This window comes from Chinchilla lanigera, unplaced genomic scaffold (genome assembly GCF_000276665.1).
Source record: "Chinchilla lanigera isolate Chin_1 unplaced genomic scaffold, ChiLan1.0 scaffold00011, whole genome shotgun sequence".
Classification (NCBI taxonomy): domain Eukaryota; kingdom Metazoa; phylum Chordata; class Mammalia; order Rodentia; family Chinchillidae; genus Chinchilla; species Chinchilla lanigera.
The window spans coordinates 27,543,385-27,557,916 of record NW_004955412.1 but is presented as its reverse complement, the minus strand read 5'-3'; the positions used below and the strand labels follow the sequence as shown (position 1 = coordinate 27,557,916).

General features: G+C 44.7%; 1 protein-coding gene across 4 annotated transcripts in view; it reads left to right on the top strand.

Annotated features, from left to right (window-relative positions):
• Positions 1-14,532, top strand: part of Kirrel3 (kin of IRRE like 3 (Drosophila)) — a 566,099-nt gene that overhangs the window by 436,542 nt on the left and 115,025 nt on the right. For all 4 annotated transcript variants that reach the window (XM_005378522.2, XM_005378523.2, XM_013511050.1 and 1 more), the window contains one exon: positions 8,180-8,257. In XM_005378522.2, coding sequence (XP_005378579.1) covers positions 8,180-8,257 — 78 coding nt within the window. The remainder of the gene's footprint in view (positions 1-8,179; positions 8,258-14,532) is intronic.

The following is a 14,532-nucleotide window of genomic DNA, read 5'->3' as shown; positions in this document are numbered from 1 at the left end:
TAAAAAAATAAAATTAAATTATTAGGGGCCAGGGATACAGTTCAGTGGCACAGCGCCCTGCCTGGCAAGCACAAGGTCCTGAGTTTGATACCAAAAAAAAAAAAAAAAAAAAAACAGATAGTGGCTGCTCAATGAGTGTAGTGGATTTAATTCTGGTCGATTTTATTAATACATGCTGTTTGTGGAGGACAGGATGAATGCTTGTAGTAGAGCCTACCCATCGCATCACATTGCTATTTTTTCACAAAATAGTCCCTATTAAGGTCAATGCAGCCAGCTAAAAATGCATCCCTTCAGAGCCAGATGTGATGGCACACATCCATAACCCCAGTACTCAGGAGTCCAAGACAGAAGGATTGGGAGTTCAAGTCCAGCCTAAGCTACCTAGCAGGTTCAAGGCCAGCCTGAGCTGTAGAGCAAGACCTTGTTTCAACCCCCCTGCCCAGTGTGTTTTTTCAGACTGAAACTCTTGCTCATGATATCATTTGGGTCCTTTTCATTTGGAAACTTCATCATCTCAAATACAGTTTAATTAGTATTAGTCAGCCTTCTGTTACTGTGATAAAATACCTGAGAATAACAACTTAAAAGAAGAAAGGTGTCTATTACTTCATAGTTTTAGAGGGTTTGGTCAGTGGTCACTTGGTCCTGTTGCTTCTGAGATGTGGGTGAGGCAGAATCATCATGGCAGGGAGCATATGATGGAGCACAGTGACTCTTCTCAGGCTGGACGGGAGATAGAAAGAGCAGAGAACATGTACTGGAGGGCTTTCTGCCTTCTCTTTTTTCCCACCTGGGCCCCTAGCCTATTGAATATTGCCCCCACATCCAGGAAAATCTTCCCTTCAGTTCTAAGTGCTACATATCAAATGTCTCTGGACACACCCTTAAAGACACACCCAGAAGTGTGCTTTACTAATTTCCCAGGAGTTTCTCAATCCAAGCAAGTTGACAACAGAGATTAACCACCACACACAGGAGGGCCCAAAATGTACCATTACCACCCCATGACCTCAGCAGCTTTCTTTGTTGTTGCTCCATTTTGACCTGATGCAGGTTTTGGGCTTCCTCTGATGTTTCTGACAAGAGATGCTGTAGTCATCTTTGTACCCTTTGCACTGCTCAAGCATAATCACTAAGCATAATCACTAAGCATAATCACATAATCACTAAGTCCCACAGTCTCTCCCCAGAATGCCTCTGGTTTTCTGTCTATTCCCAACAGCTTTGGCTATCAGGCTCTCCTTCTACAGCCTGGTCCTCTTGACTCCCTTCACCTTTCTAGTCCACGTGACTTTTGTTTACCACCCTGGCCAAAATAACACCACCTGATAGCTCAGGGCAGGGCCCTGGTGGGGTCACTGCACCTCCTTGCCTCTCCACCCGCACATCTGTTAAAAAAGGAGGGAGGGTGAACTTGACAATCTCCAGACTCCCTCTGAAGTTTGTTTCCAATTGTTGAACATGGAGGTTCATCCTAAGCAACTAAACCCACCATTATTAGTTACTTCATTCTAAGCACTTTTCTTTTTTATAATTAATTTAGTTTCCTGGTATATCTTAGGTATACATAATGATCACATTCATTATAGGGAATTTGCACTTGTACACAACATAACTTGATTATTTTTTCCCATTCCCCTACCCTTCCTTCCACCCTCTTCCCCTTCTTATTTACAAAAGCTCTGTTTCCATTTTTTCCTTTTCTCATCATTTTTTTCTTTTCCCTTTCTTTCCCCCTCCCCACTCCCTAGTTCCCCTTTCTATTTGAACATTTTCTTCAAAATGTATAATGCATATTGTGAAATTGTACTGTTCAACACATACTGGCTCGTTGGATTTTCATATTAATCATGTAAGAAGCCTTTATACTGACAATTCATAGATAAGAACACTAAAGGTCAGGGAAGCCCCAAGGCCTGCTCACTGTTAAGTGCTTCAGCACAGCCTCAGCGAAGTCCAGCTGGAATCTTCTGCGTATGGTCTCAGGTACCATCTGGGGAATCTGAGTTATTTTCAGCCCCTGTACTGCTCTCTGTGATGAGGTGATGGGGACATGGAGGCTGAGTGTTCCCCTAAGAAAGCACAGTGTTCTTTTTTATTTTAAAGAGAAAAAAAATAATGCAGAATTTTGAAACAAGATAATAGGAAATTAACAATGGTTAATATATTGCATATTGTTATCTTCAAAGTAGTTGCTCGGTTACAAGATATAAGCATGCATAATTGATCAGACAATATAAACACAAACCGTTTTTTTCTATGAACTAAAAGAAGTCAGTAGTATAACTATCTTATCTATCTTTTGTATATATTTTTTTTTCTTTTCCTTTCTTTCTTTTCTCCTGTCCCCCACCCCAGTTGTTCATTCCTTTTTGGGCAGTTTCTTTCCCTTTCACAATATTGTAGATTTTGGGTCTTACTTACCTTTTTCAGTTTCTTACTGTTTCTTAGGGAGACAATACTGCTCCAGTTATTGTCAGAGAGCAGGAAGAGGGAAGCAGGTGTAAGGCCTCATCTCTTACTAGAGTATGGCCATAGCCTCGCAGCTGCTACCCTTCTAGGACCCAGCTCCTTTGTCTACCATACGTACCACAATTAAATCAGTCTTCATTCTATGTGAGGAAGGCCTCTCTCTTTCCCCTGATTAGCACTTCTCCTAGATCCCCATCCTGTGCAGGGAAAAGTCTGGATTCCTAGTAATGACTCATCAGCTGCTACAGGATCTAGTTCCTGCCTGATCTCTTCTCCTCAGCTCCTAAAATCTTTGCCATCCCCATACCAGACTGCTTGCTGATAACAGTCCAGTTCTTATTTGTTCTGCTTCTGGGGACATACTTGCATCTAATAAGTTCAGGTGAGAAAAGGTTCATCTTAAGGGACTAAACCAGACAGCGTATATGACAACTTTGTCAAAAACTAAGTGGCCCACAAATGTGAAATAACGTCACCATATCACCTGAACTATTGTGTGCAGCTCACTTGGGGACAAGACAGGCAGGCCTCCGACAAGTAGCCATCCTAGTGTACTGAACAGCCACAGAGCAGGGGCAGGCTATCGCTTGTCCAGCCTCTCTACCTCAGGTCAGCTGAGAGCTCATTAGTGTCTGGATGGGGCAGCAAGTGAGCACTGTCTCGGCAGCCTGGTCCTCACACTGGAAGCGAGAGTTCCACAGGAATCCAGGGCAGACACACAGCTGCCTCCCTGTCCAACTCCCATCGCCCCTTGTGCTCATCACCCCACTGCCCCATCTTAGCAGTCCTGATGCTGCTGCCCCATCAGTTGTGGCCCTCTAAGCTGCTGTGTGATGCTGTCTGCTGCAGGCAGCTTGATGACTGCAGGAATCTTTCCAGAATCACCACAATAGAAATACCCAAGACCCATGGGAACCAGTTCCCCCTTCCTGTCTGCATGAGTTTGCTATAGCTGCCATAACAAATTCCCACACCATGGGTGGCTCGCCTAGCAGAAATGCATTGTCACACAGCTTGGGAAGCAAGATGTTAGCAGGACCGCTCCTTCTGAGGCCACAAGGGAAACACCTATTCCACCCCCCGGCCCCCAGTGCTTGCCATGTAGATAGATGGCTGTCTTCATGTTCATGTGGCATTGTTCTCCCTGTTGTACATCTCTGTCTCCCAAGTTTCACACTTTGTAAGGACACCAGTCATATTGTACCATAATTTTCTCTTAATTTTATCACCTCTGCAAAGTCCCTGTCTCCAAATAACAAGCCATTTTGGTTTTGGGGATTAAGTAAATCTGTGTAGGAACTGGGTGTGGGGATGGAGTGGGGGTGTGTGATGCAGTTCAACGCATAACACTGCCCTAGCCCAGATTGCTTATATCTGCTGTCTGTTCTCTGGTCTGACTTAATCTGTAGTATCCGCAGCCCTGCAATCCCAGATCTCACCAAGGCGGAAATAAGGTTTGGATTCTAGACTGAGTGCCATCCACAGCTAAAGCTTTGGCCTTGAATTGTCATTTTATCATTTTACTTCTCTGAGGCTTGGTTTCTGGAACTGAAATGGAGGAAATAATTTCCACCGTGCCTTCTTCACAAAGCTACTGTGAGCATCTAATGAGACAGTGAATGTGACAGTGTCATGAAAAAATAAGTATCCCACAAATGTGAAGTAGTATCACTGTATCATTATTATCACTAGTAAGAATAAAGGAATTCTAAAGCTAGAAAAAGGTCTTTCTATACCCTCTGGAGCTGAAGAAAACTATTCCATTTATAAAGCCATCCCTTTTTATTCCTCCCAAGAGGAAATCCCACAATGTTCCCTAGTTGTCAAACAGTTCCCTCTTCTGATGAATTACAAGTTTCACTCACCCTACAACCATCTTCACCTAAATGCACTGTGCTACATATAAGCCTACCTGTTTTCATTCTGATCCAGGTTGGGGAGAGCTAATCATTCACCCATATTTTTTAATCAGTCCTCTCCTTAAGTCAGAAGATGTTTCCTGAGCACTTGCCATGCACAGGCATTGTGCTTTGGGCCAGGGCTCAGAGCTGTGAGCCATCAGTGGTTTATAGTCCCCAGGCCAAGAGTTCCTAGGATGCCCTCTTCCCTTGTTCCTAAGAAACAGCCCATCCCAACAGCTGTCGCCTTGCATAGGTAGTATTGCCTAAGGTTTTGTTTCCCTTGTACAATGCCCTCCACATCCCATCTACAGATGACCTTGAACTTCTTTGTTATGAGCTTGCCTTTTAAGCCAGGACTCCATTCATGTCAATCCTTTTCCATGAATGCTGTCTGGGTATTTGGGTGGTTTTACTACTGATGAAGCCAAAGATGGCATCCTCAAGGCCTTCGCTCCAGTGGAAGCCCTTATCATCCTATTGTTTCAAATAGGTATCTGTAATTGCATTCCACCATCCATCTCAGGGCCATGTGACAAAGGAAGGTGACTCTGCAGGCTGGTCTTCCTCACAAAGTGATAGATTCCTATTCTTTCTGTCATATTCTGTCCTCTCCTACTAATCTAGTTAGACTTGGTAGAGTTTCCCAAGTCTAAATGGCTACTTCTTGCTTCCCCCTTGTTGTCTACGGTCTTTGACCAAACCCTACCTTCCCAGCTGTGGTTTCCAGATTTTCCTCCTGTCCCTTACTTCTGTCCTCCAGGCATGTTTCCACATGTGGACTCAGTGATCTCTGACTTAGCAAATCTCTCCAAAGAGCATTCCAAATTAGTATATATGCAAAACTGGCAAATTCTCACTTCTCTTATCCTCCAACCTGCTCCTCCTTGCGGAGATCCCAGTCGCTTCTCTCCGCTTCTCTGCAAAGACTCAGTCCAAGAGCCCTCTCACTTAATAAATTTCTGCAGTGTGCTTATTAGCGCCTTGTAATGTAGCCGCCTAAATAATTAAGACTAACCCACACGTGTCAAATTAAATGAGCCAAATACATTGAGAAATTACCTCATCCTCAATTTCTTTTATTAATCAGGTTTTTTTTTAACTTCTTTTCCTGCTCATTTACAAAAATCAAACATGGTCAGTGAGATTATTGCTTATAATAACTGTGGGCACATGTGGCCTCTTCTCTGGCAGTCACCTGGAGGACATCCTAGTGTGTGACATTTGAGTCACATAGGATAGCCAGAATTAGTTTTCCAGACTCTAAATAAGCTTTTGGAGAATTCTCCACCCCTCTATTTACCAGAGAGTTCAGGGGACTGCCCAGAAGACCAACTGTAACGTTGTCCGTATCCATCCAACAACTTCTGCTCTCTTTCTTCAATTATCCCCTGGGCTCAATCCAGAAACCCAGACTCCCTTTCTCATTAGGAGCCAACACTGATATGCTTTAGCTGGGCATCAGAAGTCAATGCAAATGTAATAGGAATCTTCAGCAATTGTATCATTCTAGTGATGGACAGTACACCTGCAATTCTAATGGGCTGGCTCACTCCACTGGCATCTGCACCCCAAGGTTTCAATACAGTCTCCAGCAAGAGGCCATTCTTGGCTGGGGCTCAGCACCTCCTCCCAGTCTGTACTTCCACTGGCCCCTCCTGGTGTGCTGCATTCCTGATTCTTGGAGGTGGTTGTTAGAAAGAATCGGCAAATATAGTAAGTAAACATCAAAGGAGCTTTGATCCACATGGTCCTCGACAGAGCAGGAGCCCCTGAAGAAAGGGCCAAGGCCTTGGATGGGAGAACTTAACATCATCAATTTGGGTGCCTGAGATGCGAGGCTGTTTGAAGTGGGGGCCCGGTTGGCTAAGCCTCAGATGAGTGAGCAAGTGTGCAGGGGAAGGAAAAGGAGTGAGTGCCTTTGGAAACGGCGCCCTCAGATCTGCCTCTCTGCGCTTTACAGATAGTCAATAAGCCCCTTTAAAGAACCAGGAGATCAAAGCGGGCTACCTCCCTGGGCTGTGGCATTCTGCCACCGCCTGCTATGTTTTGTTTTTCCCTGGGGCATAGGCCCCCAATCTTGACTTATCTGCCTCTCCTGGGCCCTACACTCCTTTTATCCTGCTACCTTGGGAGGCTGCAGCTGCACAGCAGAAGGGGATGGAGAGGGACCCACTCTGTCTGTCCCTGACAGCAGAGACACTGACTATGGCTGAGAGATGCATTGTGGCACACCTCTCACTGGGACCCTCCTTCTCTGAAAATCTGAGGAATGAAGCAGCCAGATGCCCAGGAATCCTGGCAAGCCTTGGAGGAGCTATGGTCACATTCCCAATTTCAGAAAAAAAACCCTTAGCCACTTGCCCAGTCTGTGGCAGTTGTCACATTTGGATGATTTCTAAGCAAAAAGGTGGAGATGGAGAATCTAAAATAATCAGGGATAGTCATTGACATCACTGAGCCTCAGTTTTCTGATCTGAGTAACAATTGCCCATTTGTCTACCCCAGGTTAAAAGGGACAGCAGGTATGAAAATGCTTCAGACCCATAAATACTTAACACAAATCAGGATTAGAAGATCAATACCAGAGAAGAAAACTTTTTTTTTTTTTTAAGGATAAAAGGAGGGAAACATTAACAGACATACAACATTTTACAACATATCACAAGCACAATACAGATAATACAGAGTTACAAACAAAGTGGTAGGGAATTAACAATGGTGGTTGTATTACATATTGATATCTTCAAAGTGGCTTCTCATGAAAACAGATATAGACATGCAATACTGGTCAACCAAAGACTCATTGACAGTTTCTTTCAGCATAGAAACAGCAGATAGAACAACCATGTTATCTATCCTGTATATACATACATACAAAATTTCAGAGAAGAAAACTTGCCTTCTCCTGAGGCAGATATACCCCAGGTCATGGCTACACATAGTAAGCAGTGATTTACAAAATGTGCCACAAAAAAGGAAGGGGGAAAACGAGGGAGAGAAGGTGAGGGAGAAAGAATGAGGGAGGGAAGAAGGAGAAAGAGTCCCTCACATCTGCTACCTGAAATTGTTCTTTTTTTTTTTTTTTTTTTTTTGGTCAAGTTGGGTCAAAACACTTTGGGTCCTTGCATCTGTTAATTATCCCAACCCTAAGGTCTGACTCCATATATATAAGTAGTGAATGATGGGGCTGAATGGTGCCTCGATATAGGAATGCACAGGAATATCTAGCCCCACAAATGCATGCAAAAGGTAGAGAGTTCTGCTTAGATTTCAGCCCCTGTGTCTTTCCCAAACTCACTCCATCACTTCATCTTCCTGGGTCGCTTACTGTAGGTGGTTGCATTGTTTCATCCTGGATGTCACTGGCTGCACTGTCTCTTTTCTGGCAGGTCTAATCACAGTTGCAAGGGGATCCGGGCATGGCTCCCAAGCCTGCGGTATAAGGGGCATCAGTCACTCAGAGTAATGTTTAAAAGCATGGGTTCTAGAGCCAGGCTGCATAGGTTCAAAATCTTAGCTCTGCAATCTGCTAGCTCTTTAAAGCCACTTACTTACCACATTTGTAAATAGAGATGATATAAAATGGAGCTAATAATGATACATACCTCACATGATGTTATGAGACTCTAATAAGGATTATTAACAAAGTTATGCCTGGAACGCAGTGAGTGCTATATAAGTTTATATATATATATAATTAAACAGGTCTGTTTTAGGAGTGATAACCACAGCCCTATGGAAGAACCTCTAACACGTCAGCCACTCCCAACTCCCCAACTCACCTACTGGTATTTCTCTTTCAGAGCTGGGCCTCCAGAAGAGAGGATGCTGTCTGGTGTTGGGCTACATGGCCAAGGACAAGTTTCGGAGAATGAATGAAGGTCAGTGGGAACCTTCCCACCATCTCATGGGTAATGTGGAGAGAGGAAACTATGTCCTAGGATGATGGTACAGAGGAGCCAGAAAATAAGAACTTGGACAGCTCCGAAAAGAGACTAGACTTACTGTAGGTGGTTGCATTGTTTCATCCTGGATGTCACTGGCTGCACTGTCTCTTTTCTGGCAGGTCTAATCACAGTTGCAAGGGGATCCGGGCATGGCTCCCAAGCCTGCGGTATAAGGGGCATCAGTCACTCAGAGTAATGTGAGTGACTTTTTGGACAGTTCCGAAAAGAGACTAGACAGTTCAGTGTGATTTCCATGAAGCTCTTTATATAATAATACCAGGAAAAGCAGCTAATGCCTGAAACACAATATGCTGATTCATAGCATTTTCCTTATGCCAACTCCCCCTCCCTTTGTATTCCCTATTTCTCTTCCTCTCTCTTCCCTACCATTGTCCCCCACCAAGTTACCCAGCCCAATTAAATTTCCTTCTGTTATCTTTCTACTCCAAAATTCTCGCTCCTTCTCATCTATCATTCATATTTCTTGAATGCTTATTCAAATAAATAGCACCTTACAGAGCACCTTGCAGAATATGACAGAATGCAGTGTCTTTTTTCTTAAAGAGTTTACACTTGGAAATCTGTCCTCTTTTCCAACTCCATTGGCCTACCACTCCCTCTTGTTCGGGAACCATTCTGGCTTCCTCTTGCATTGGGTCTCTCCTCTGGGGTTTGCTTGGATCATGAAAGACTTGGGAATGGTTTTGACATTGACGTTGAAGTTTGGATGCAAGAGGAGTGCTGTCACTTACGGGCCTACTGTAATAAAGAAGCAATCCTCTCCATCCCCAGCCATCTGTCTTTGTGCAGCTAATAACCCTCTTCATCAGATGCCACAGACTGTTTGTCAGGATTCAAAAGTAGATAAACAATGGCAGGGCATGCCATTTATTCATTAAAGTCAGACAAATGAAGTCTTGGCTTCCCACCAGTCCAGTTTCCCATGCACTGGGCCCCTCCATCCCAAGGCTCAGAGTCCCTGTAGCCTCATTCCCATTCCAGGCAAGGAGGATGCAGTTCACCTGCCTCATCTCTTCCCCCAGAGATAAATCACAACATAGTTCCAGGGACTGCTGCCCATGCTCTGCAGCTGATTCTCTTCCCAACCCACTGTCCATGAAACCCACACCTCTATGTGTACTGCAAACCTGAGCCCTTGCCATCTGTGGGCCTGTCGCCCACACCCATCGGGTGACAGTCTGATAAAAACTGGGCCAGCACAGTCAAGCCCAGGAAGCAATCACCTCCCCCATTTGCTGCCTGTCTGCAAGAAGGCAGCAGCTTCCAGAAGCCACTTCTCATTTATAGGAGCCCCATGACTGAGCCCCACAACCAGGGGTGGAGGCAGCATATCTCATGTCCTGCCGATCAGTCTCTTTCATTGACTTTTTTCTTTCTTTCTTACTCACCCCCTCCCTCCATTCCCAGCACCGCTGCCTTGACAAGAGTGCTAGGCAGTAACTTCTAATTTGTGGGAGCTGACAGCATGCCTCTGTCCGTGGTGCTGAATAGACATGTTCTCTTGCTGGCAATGCTCATTAGAGAAGCTGAACTGAGGTTCATAGGGATTGGAGGAGCCAAAAAAGATCCAAGCTGAAACCCAAGCTCCAGCTGTCTGACCCTAGCTTCTTGATGACCAAGGAGACAGGGGGTGGTGAGCAAGATGAGCCAACATGTGGGACAAATTACAAGGCTCAACTAATAAGAAAAGGAAGACTGGATAGCAGGAGGATGATAAAATGGGCAGAAGAAGGGATAGGTCAAAGGTGGGCCAGCTTTGGCTCTGGGAGGTAGAAGACATGAGGGCCAGGGGAGAGAGGGACCTGCTCCGCCCCAGACAGCCTTGCTACTCCAAGTGCCGCAGTACACATTTCCCTCTCTACAACTCACATGCCCGAACTCCAACATGTCTTCAGACAAGAAATAGCACCCGCAATCAGGGGAAGCTGTTTTACGGTTTATAATTTTCTCGTACCAATTCTCAAAATAGTCATAACTTCCACATATTAATAATTTAATTTTAATAGTAGCCATGATGCAGATCAAAAAACAGAAATCTGTCCATGCCACACAACACACCTTGATATACACTGAACAACTGGCAAAGTAATTATTTTTCTCCCACTTGCTGGAATTGGTGAGATATTGAAACAATTATCTGCCTCTTCTATTAAAGTGGCGTGCATTATATCTCCAATTCAGAATAAATATAAAAGACCTACTTGTGCTGTATTAAAGCATATTTGTTTTGTTTAACAGTATCTAATAGAGTATCTGTCACCCAAGGAGAAGTGGTCTCCTATTTCATTTGTTTTCCTGTTAATTTGCAAATATCTCTTTTGCTTTGTTCTCCCTCTACTCCCCACTCCTCACTATATTCCAGAAAAGAACAGCTTGAGATGGAGCATGAGGAAAATAATGAATGAACAGAGCTTTATAGATCTGGGGTTTATCTTAAGTTAGAGTAATCACAATTGGTGCTGTTAAACTACACAAAGCAATAAAAAGAAAATACTATACAAAGATCATTTAAGGAGGCATGTGATAGTCAGTGAGGGGTTTTCTGTATTTGGGAGTGCTTAACAGCTTCTCAGAGAATCTGCAGCTTTCATAGGAATGGAGGTACTTGGTAATGGAGGGTGTGTGTGTGTGTATGTGTGTGTGTTCTTTCCCATTTGTACTCAGCACATCTGAAGCATCCAGTGAAGACACAAACAAAAATCAACAAAGGGCAGACAAGAAAGGAGGGAATAAAGACAAGCTGGGCATAAGAATATCGGATTTGCCTGACATCATTGTCCTCGTGTGATTAAGAACACAGTGCTTTAAAGGAAATGCTGAAAGGACATCATTTATTTATTTATTCATCAAACATTCATTGAATAGTAGAAAAATGACACCAATTTTTCAAAATAAGTGCCATGCATCACTGTAAGCACTGGAGTTGTAGGAGTAAATAAGATATAGTCCCTGCCTTCAAAGAGCTCAAAGGAACACTCAGCTACATGGCAGTGCAAAGGTCACCTCTACAAAGGGATTGCCCTACACTATACCTAAATCAGATGCCCATCTTTGACACCATACATCCCACATGGCAACCAGTCTGCATATTGTTTGACACCCATTTCAACTTGCAGTTGTATAAATCTTGTTTTTTCTTGGACACAGGGTCTCATTATGTAGTTCAGGCTGGCCTCAAACTCATGGAGATCCCCTTGCCTCAGCTCTGGAGTGCTGGGATTACAGGCATGCTCCACCATGCCCAGTTACATGCTGAACTTCTTACATGTGTACTGTTGGCCCCACCTGGAGAGAGTTGGCTGCAGCAAAACAGAGATCTTGCTTCCTTCTTTCCTTCCTATTGCCAGACCTTAGTCCAATGTCTTTCACATAGTGAGTAGCCACTCAGCTTCTATTTAAATAACTAATGAGTGCTGTGAGTGACAAGAGAAGAATGTACTAAGTCACCCCAGGTGTCAGGTGTGTCTTGGGAAGAAGCTCATCTGGCAGAGCAGACAGAGGCAGAGTGTTTCACAAAGTGAGTCTCCTCATCTTCAGCAATTCCCCAATTCTCAGGTGTCTGTTCCCAGGGAACACTCCTTTCTAGGATGCCAGGACCCAGGCATGTCAGTATTACTGAAGCATGGAGGAAGGCCTTCACTGGAAATGGTCTCCCTGCCTTCTACTGCTTTCCTACTCCACCCCCACGTACCCCATGTGCTGTTAAGCACGTACTCAGGCATCTTTAGGCAGATATTTCCCATCAGATCTCTTCCTGTTCCTTTGGCTTGGAGATTTCAAAAACAATATCTCAGTGTACCTTGCTCTCCCAAAGCAGGTCCTATTTCTGGACAGAGCAGAAAGCTGTTACAAGATATCAGATGAAGGGCTCCGTGTTTGTACATGTTGAATGCATAGAGAACCCCAGACATGGCAATGCAACCCGCCACAGGCACACAGGGAATTCTAAAGGATGTGGCTCAGACCATAAATGAGAGGGAGCCCCTAATACTTTCGGTTGGCTTGGTTTTCCAGGGTGACTGGAAAGGCAGAAAAAGAGGTGGGGCAGGGAGAAGCCAAGGAAGAACACAGGAGAGACTTGGAGCTGGGACATGCACCAAGGAAGACAACCCCAAGGAACCAGAAAATTCTGTTAGGCACCTCCAGAGAAGGGGGAAAGAGGAAAAGGATGTTCAAGGGAGGACAGGGGAGGCAGAAAAGCCTTGACCTGATTTCCACCAGCCCCTCAGGCTAAGGCTGACCTGCATAGGAGGACTCTCCTTCTGTACATGGGGTGCACGGTCATCTTCAGCAATTTCCTAGATATGCAAGATCATAGTGACTAGCTGCTTCTTTCAGCTCAGTGAAAGGGGTGCAGAAATTCCTCCCAGCACTGTCCCTTTCATCTTCCCAGGAAGAAACACTCTCAAGTGACTAACAGAGGCAGCTGGTGCTCACCAGAGACTCTGGGCTTGCATGGAATGCACTGGGGCACCCAGGAAGGAGAAAGCCAGCTCCACAGGTGGTCAGCCCCCAGCAGGCTCTTGCATGGCCCCAGATCCTGGGGTACCATTGTCCTAGTTCAGACTTCCACTGCAAAGGCACCTCCTCTATGGTGTCGATCCTCACATCTAAGCACCATGAGGAGACAGGGCCCTGGGAGGATGGGAATCTGGTGTTTTCAACTATCGTGGAGTTGTTTGCAATGGTATGGAAGCCTTTCTTTCTTTCTTTTGGGGAGGGGTACCAGGAATTGAACTCAGGACCTCACACTTGCCAAGCAGGCGCTGCACTGCTGAGCTATATCCCTGGCCTCAGGGAGTCATTGTTTTTTCTTTCTTTCCTTCTTCCTTTCTTTCTTTCTTTCTTTCTTTCTTTCTTTGTTTGTTCCTTCCTTCCTTCCTTCTTTCTTTCTTTCTTTCTTTCTTTCTGCATCCTATTCCCTAATCCATAAAAAAATGTCTAAACTTCTTCTGTTCCCTATTTATCCCCTAACAGAGTAAGAAATGCAGTTGAGGTGTGTAGTGGAAGGCACACCTAACGGTAAGGACCCAGACATTTCAGGTTGTTCTTGTAAAGGCTTGGACAACTATAGTTCAACTGTCTCATGCATGAAATTGAATAATGTCAATAAAGAACAGCTGTAGAGTCCTAAAATGTGATAAAGCAAGACTAGCTTGGCTCCCAATACCCTGCCCACACCTGCTCTCACTCCCCATCTTGCACTTTAAATGCCCTGTTCACCAAAGGAACCAGTGCTAGGAAGTTGACTGGCTTTGCTTAGCAAACTCCAAACGCAGACTCATGCTTCTTTCTCATCTGTCCTCAAAGAGCCCGATCAAACCCCTATCCACCATACCCTGGGTGGCAGACAGGTGTCAAGCAGGCCTGAAAATGAGCTGCACTTTTTCCAGAGCAAAGAAGAAGCAGGAGTAAGGTAGCTTGGGACTGACCCCTGGAAACCTGAGCCCGGGAAGAATGTGCCTCACTAGCGCAGGCAGCTCTTCTCGCTCAGGCTGGCTCACACTAAGGGCACACAATCATTTCCCTGAGACTATTCCTCCACTGCCTGCCAGAGCCCCCAGGATGTTGGCTAATACTGTCATTTTGTTAGTTGGGGCTTTGGGGTGCATTTTTTCTTATTTCATTTTTCTTACTGATGTGTTTTCTTCCACTGGGGCTGCAAAGCTGGTTATTTGTATAACGTCCCTGTTTATTATTTATGGTGAGACTCAGATTTCCAGGGCACTTTATGATTGTTATTTAATTCACTCAGTGTTTTAGAACAAGAGACTTGCTGTTTCCATTCTCCTGCCATAATCTGATGGAGGATTTCAGAACTTTGTCCCAGGCTGATTCCTCTCACCACCATTTCTAAAAGGAGACTGTTTGTCTAAGGCTGGGGGCTCCTTAGGCTGCAGACCCTGACAAGTTCCTATTTAGACTTCCCTTTCCCTCACACCTATATCCAAGTCTGGAGAAGTTACCTCCTGACTGCTTCTTGAATCCACCAACCTCTGTGTATCTCAGGTCCTTCGCGCCCAACCATCAGCCACAGTCAATTCATCTTCCGCACACATGGCCAGAGCCAGACTTCAAAATGCAAACCTGATAATGCCATGTTGCCCCTGAAAATATTTCAATGGATTTCTATTGCTTTTAGGAAAAATACCCAAATCCTTAGCATGTTTTATAAGGCTCCATATGAT